General features: G+C 36.6%; 1 protein-coding gene across 1 annotated transcript in view; it reads left to right on the forward strand.

Annotated features, from left to right (window-relative positions):
* adgre14 (adhesion G protein-coupled receptor E14) overlaps window positions 1-5414 on the forward strand; it is a 74431-nt gene extending 69017 nt beyond the window's left edge. Inside the window, exons 14-18 of the mRNA XM_087245196.1 lie at window positions 3472-3704; window positions 3795-3861; window positions 3943-4034; window positions 4113-4275; window positions 5163-5414. Of these exons, the coding sequence (XP_087101322.1) occupies window positions 3472-3704; window positions 3795-3861; window positions 3943-4034; window positions 4113-4275; window positions 5163-5282 (675 nt within the window). The 3' untranslated portion in view covers window positions 5283-5414. The remainder of the gene's footprint in view (window positions 1-3471; window positions 3705-3794; window positions 3862-3942; window positions 4035-4112; window positions 4276-5162) is intronic.
* Window positions 5415-6303: the final 889 nt, after the last annotated feature.

Here is a 6303-nt window from a genome sequence, read left to right on the forward strand (position 1 = left end):
AAATTGTCATGAATAAACGGAAAAAGCCCCCCGGCATGACGAAGGCATAGATAGGCATTATATCCATGTAGAAAATAATAGTTTTTTTTTTTTTTTTTCGTATGTAAAGATATTTGTGTATTGCTGTACGTCCTGTGTATTAAGCAATGTGTAAGCGCTTGGACCTGCATAAGTGCATAACTAACGCGCTCAGTGCTGGACATTAAAGCAGCCTTTGTTTGGTCAATGGTGCAGTCTTTTTCAATTCCTTAAAATAGCAATGCACCAACATTGCATTTAACACATCTCCTTTCTAGACCGGTACACCCATGAGTCTGCAAAGTGGAACAAATGGCCCGTTTCCACTGAGTGGTACGAAATGGTAGGGTTTGGCTCAGTACGCATTTGTGGCTGTTTCAACTGTCAAAGGGTACTTAAAAGCGAACCTTTTGGCACCCTTTTGAAAGGGTACCTAGCACAAGAAAAGGGTACCAAAAGGTGGAGCTACACGCACAGCTGATTGCTGATTGGTTACAGAGATTCGTCACTTGTGCGTGCGACAAAGACAAGAAACAACACAGGAAGCATCGCCATTTTTAAAAACACAGCAGAAACAATAGAACAAACAATGTCTGCGCACTGCAATCGACCCGGGAGGTGCAAACCTTCCAGGCCATAATAGGCGAAGAGAGAGTGCAATTGGAACTTGATGGCATGGTGAGAAATGAAAATGTTTTTCGAAGGGTTCCAGCGGACGGCCGTTCAGTTTTGTTTAGAATGCAAGAAGCTGCTATGTGTCTACCATCAAATATAAGGTCGTAACCACAGAAGTGGTGTGAACCGTAATAACTGGAAGTGGTTCGAAACCCTGGATACAATCTATGGACACAGACCAGCAAGTTTGAGGAGAAGCAACGGCATCGATACGGCCACCGCTCTGTTGGAGTCTTTGATGGACTCTTCTGGTAAGTTGATAAATCAAACAAAAGCTCTTAGGAATATTCACTTTCTATGTTTAACTTAAGAGCAAGCATATTATCTGTTGATTGTTTGCTAACCAGCCAGTTATCGCCCATTTTGTGTGTAATATTATTATAAAGCTAATTTGTAGTCCGCCTCGTTGGATAGGCTTTAAAACCAATAAGTACTTATTAAGTACTTTCTAGGGCCTCACGGTGGCGCATTGGGTAGCACAATTGCCTTACTGCAAAAAGTGCACTGGTTCGAGCCTCGGCTGTGTCAGTTGGCATTTCTGTGTGGAGTTTGCATGTTCTTCCCATGTAAGCATGGGTTTCCTCCGGGGGCTCCGGTTTCCCCCACAAGTCCAAAGACATGCGCTATGTTGTAAGAGCTGTGTGTGTGCCTGTATTATGAAATTAACATGATCATGTATCTATTCAGCTGAAGACCCTTGCAGCCTGCTGAAAAGCACAGATGGAATTGATGAGAGGTTGTCCGTGTGTACGACTGAGAGTTCCAGTTCGGCCTCCAGGACCTCAACACCGACACCTTTACAACCAGCTTCACCTCAAAATGAACGTCTTTGTGTACCATTTGGTAAGACTTAAAAACTATCCGTATAATCTTCCGTATATAACTGCACTAATAGTCACATTGCAAAGGTAAAACTGTTTTTTTTTTAACAGCCAACATTCCTGTCTTTTTTGCATTGAAGGCAAGAGGAAGGGTGAAAGGATGTTGCTGCAGCTCTGGCAGAATTACAGGCATCTAATGAAAGGCATCAGGAATAGCTGGAGAGGATGGAGGACTGCCTTGACCAGTGATTTGAAATGATGCTGGAGGATCCTGTGAGGCAAGACGACATGAGGCTGAATTACCTGGTCTACACATGGAGCAGACATCAAGCGTCAATCAGGCCTTCCTCAGCACACTCGGCCAGCTGGTGCAGGTGCTGAGTAGTAGCAGTAACCCAGCATGATTAACCAAAAACTGGACATTTGAGCACTGACTTAAAAATGGTTGATGCTATTTTTTTTACGCTTCATTGCACCACTCTCGTATTTTTGCACTACATATTATATTGAAACTTTGGCCCAATCCCAATTCTACCCCTTAGCTCTTCCCCTTACCCCTCGTTTTGTGCATTTCTGTGAAGAGGCAGGGGTGTCCCGATTCTCTATAGCCCTTCGAACAAAGATTTTTCAAGACCACACTCAAAACCAAGGGGGGTAAGAAAATTTCACAGGATACACCAGCCACAACGGCAGGAGTTACACCCGGAAAGAAGGAGATCCACAAATTAGTATTTTTCATGTTTTACCTTCATGCTTAAAAAAAAAACGCTAAAATAAAAAACGATAAATTGTGCGATATAAACTCCTGTATAGCAGACCCATAGCATTCTGACACTCGAATAGCCTGTCAGAAAAGTGGCTGAGAATGGGCTTTTTACAGTGTCTGCTATAATGTTAATGTTGTTTTTGGTGTGTTTACATAGATGAATATGGCATCTGTGTTAAATGCACAGTATTATGATTATATTGTCACATTTAATCTTTATAATAACATGATATCGTTGCCTTCAGTAATTTTTTGAAGATAAATACCAAAAAATAAAACAACTGGAATAACTACAGCAGTCGCGATTGTCTGATCTCGTATGAAGCAAGAGATTTTGATGACATGAGCAGGTGCTGTAGTGCTGTCCTTCCCCTACACATTTAGTTTTAAGGGCCAAGGGGAAGGGGTAGGGGTACAAAATTAGAATTGGGTTTGGGCCTTTTATTGGTATTGTTTTTATTCTATTCTATTTGTCTATTTTCATAATAAATCATTGTTACCATTATTCTTATGTCATGTGTTCCTCATCAACACCAAGCATACATGAAAATAGTTAATTTTCCTTAACAAAAACAAGCGATGTTTGATCTCTTTGCAAATGTCTTCATTGTTAACTTCAGAATGTACTTCAGTACAATCAATTACCATACCCAAATATCTGTACTCGCCATTCACGTGTTCAGTGTCCCTCTAATTATTGATAATAGGTAAAACAGTAATGGCATTTTGGTAATGGCTTTTCAAAAGTCTGTTATCATATCTTTGGTCTATGGAATATTTAAATTAGGACTTTAATTTGCACAGCAAAAAAAGATTCTCCTCATTTACCAGGAGACTCACAATGACCGTGTCATCTACAAATTTCAGTACAAACCTGTTGTCAAATATACTTCTACAATCATTAGTATCTGATATAAAAAAAAAGAGGGGAAAACATACCCCATAGGAGAATAAGTTGCTATGGAAATCTTCTATTTGATGTCAACAGAGAAGGACCAACACTCCAAATGCAGAAGCAAATGGTCAAACTTTGAAGATCAAAACAACTTTTTTTTGTTTTGTTTTTTCAGTGGATTAACTTGCATGAATTAATTATTCACCTTATGAATATCAATATGAGCTAGCAAAATAAACACTATAAAGTTTGATTTCATGCTGACTTTAATAAAAATCATCTCTCTTGTTCTTCAGGTGTTGTGCATGCTGATATCCGGCCTTCTGCACTTCCTCTTTCTCTCCGGGTTTGTGTGGATGTTCATTGAAGCTGTGCTGCTCTTTATCTGTGTAAAGAACCTCTCCCAGATCAGCTCTCAAATGAAGAATGTGCTTCGCAATAAATTGCTGTGTGTGATTGGATATGCAGTTGCTCTGGTTGTGGTGAGCATTTCTGCTGCAGTGGTTCCCAACGGCTACGGCAGTGAAAAGTGAGTTTACTTCGACTGATTTAATTCCCAACATCTTCATCATCCATGTTTGTGTTCAGTGTTCATTTGACTGCATCCTTCTCCAAACAGATGCTGGATTCAAATGCATAAAGGCTTCATCTGGAGTTTTTTGGGACCTGTTACCATCATAATAGCTGTAAACCTCTTTATTTTTGTAACATGACTTTTATTTATAAGGAAAACAATGTGATTAATACAGTTTTGTTTTACTCTGCAGTTAAACGTAATACTCTTCATCAGCATCGGGTTCAGTTTAAAGTCAGCCTTCAAAAAACTGAACGCTGACGTTTCACAGCTGAATCAAACCAAGTAACAAACATTATGATTTGATCATTCTATAGTTAATATGATGTGGACAATATATATTAACTCTTGATTCCTCTGTAGGATTGTAATGTTTAAAACCCTGGCTCAGTTTGTGGTTCTCGGTTGCTCCTGGATTCTGGGTTTCTTCACTAATAGCAGTAAAGTGCTGGAGATCCTATTTCTGATCTTGAACTCCCAGCAGGGAACCTTCATCTTCCTCATCTACTGCGTCCTCAATAAAGGGGTCAGAAATCACTCTCACAACAGAGTTATCTCTCACATTATATTAAACCTATGCCAGGTAGCACAAGTATGTCTGCAAGATGAATTTTAAGGATAATTTGGTCTGGATATCTGCTGTGCTCAAATGGCTAATAAACATCTGTAAAAGGTCTCCTGTGTAAATATTAAAAATTCAAAATGTCTTTTGCAGATGAGCAAGTACTCTGATAAGTCTTTCAGAATAATAAATAATATAGGTAACACTTTACAATAAGGTTCATTGGTTAATGCATTTACTAAAATGAAATAATCATGAACAACACACATTTATTAATCATAATCGAACATTTACTAATGCATTATTAACAACCAAGTCCATGCTTGTTAACATTAGTTAATGCACCATGAGTTAACATGAACTAACAATGAACTACTGTATTTTCATTAACTAACATTAACTAATATGAACAAATACGGTGTTAAATGCATTGTTCATTGTTTGATCATGTTAGTAAATGCATTAATTAAGATTAACTAATGAACCTTATTGTAAAGTGTGACCATAATATATAAATATGTTAAGCCAGAGGTTTAAATAATCTTATTTATTTACTCAATGACAGTATGAATATTTCAATTTTTAAAGACGTTCTAAACATATATTTAATGTAAAAAAAAAAAAGAAATGGGCATCAAATAGACATTTTGCTTATGAGCAAATGCTCTGTTCAATACATCTTCTGGATATAAAAACAAACATCAAATAGACATTTCCATGTTGTACATGTGCTATCAGGGATTTTGCTATTTTGCCGTGTTTGTAAATTTATCTACAGAAAGTAATCAGTTGAAAAATAAAACATGAGTATGTTTAGCTAGAGGTTTAAATAATCTCTCGTTTTTTTCCAGATCAGGCAAGAGTACAGGAAGCTCTTCACATCTCTTTACTCTGGACTAAAACCCAAGAACTTCAACTGGTCCTCAGAAAACACTGAGGACAGTACAATTCACGGTCTGCAAATGAAGTGACGTTCTATCATTATTTGCATATTAAGCGTGACAGCTATGACTTTCCCTATATAGCATTTTTTAACACATATAATATATTGTTGATTTTATAGAAAGCATTGTTGTGATATCAAATCATCTTATTGAATCAAATTTTTTTCTTAAAAACATCAAAAATAGCCCATATCTTAACATAGCATCACACAATCCAAACTTTGCTATTGACTTATGGAAAAAAAAATACAGTGTTTTTTATAATATATACTTTCTTTCTTTTTTTTCCTTTTTTGCTGTAACAACAGTTTTTAAATGTTCTGGATTGTAGAATTATTTAAACAGAATTATACTGAAAATGACTTTGCTTTGGCTACATATATATATATATATATATATATATATATATATATATATATATATATATATATATATATATATATATGTGTGTGTGTGTGTGTGTGTGTGTGTGTGTGTGTGGCTATATATGTAACTCTTTCTCTTACTGTAAATTTAAAGCAGTTTTTAAAATTATAGAAAATTTTTAATATTGATGAAACTTGTATGACTGCTTTGTCGCAAGTATCCCAAACCCTGTCCAGGCCCTATTACATTGTACATGCAAACAGTATTACTTAATTTCAACATGAAAAATAAGTATGTGACTAACATAAAGCATAAAGTCTCTTTTCATAACCAATAGTATTGCTGCGTTTTCATCCAGGTTCAGTTCTTTATTGCTAAAGAAAGTTACATTTTAATTTAATATATATATATATATGTGTGTGTGTGTGTGTGTGTGTGTGTGTGTGTGTGTCATCGCATGTTTTCATAACCCTGAGCAAAGAAGCTGAAGGAAAGTAAAAGCGATAAACTTATGAAATCCATTTTCATAAGCCGTATGTTGCAATCAGGTGTAAGATGAAGGTGCAAAAAAGTGTTTTTCACACCGCTGCCTTTGAAGAAACTTTGGTAACGCTTTGGATTTCAACCCGCAAAGTTCTGTGTAAGTGCAGTGAGATAACAGCACACTTTTCTATAGTATAGT

The sequence above is a fragment of the Danio rerio genome, chromosome 3 (assembly GCF_052040795.2).
Source record: "Danio rerio strain M-AB ecotype USA chromosome 3, GRCz13ab, whole genome shotgun sequence".
Classification (NCBI taxonomy): Eukaryota; Metazoa; Chordata; class Actinopteri; order Cypriniformes; family Danionidae; genus Danio; species Danio rerio.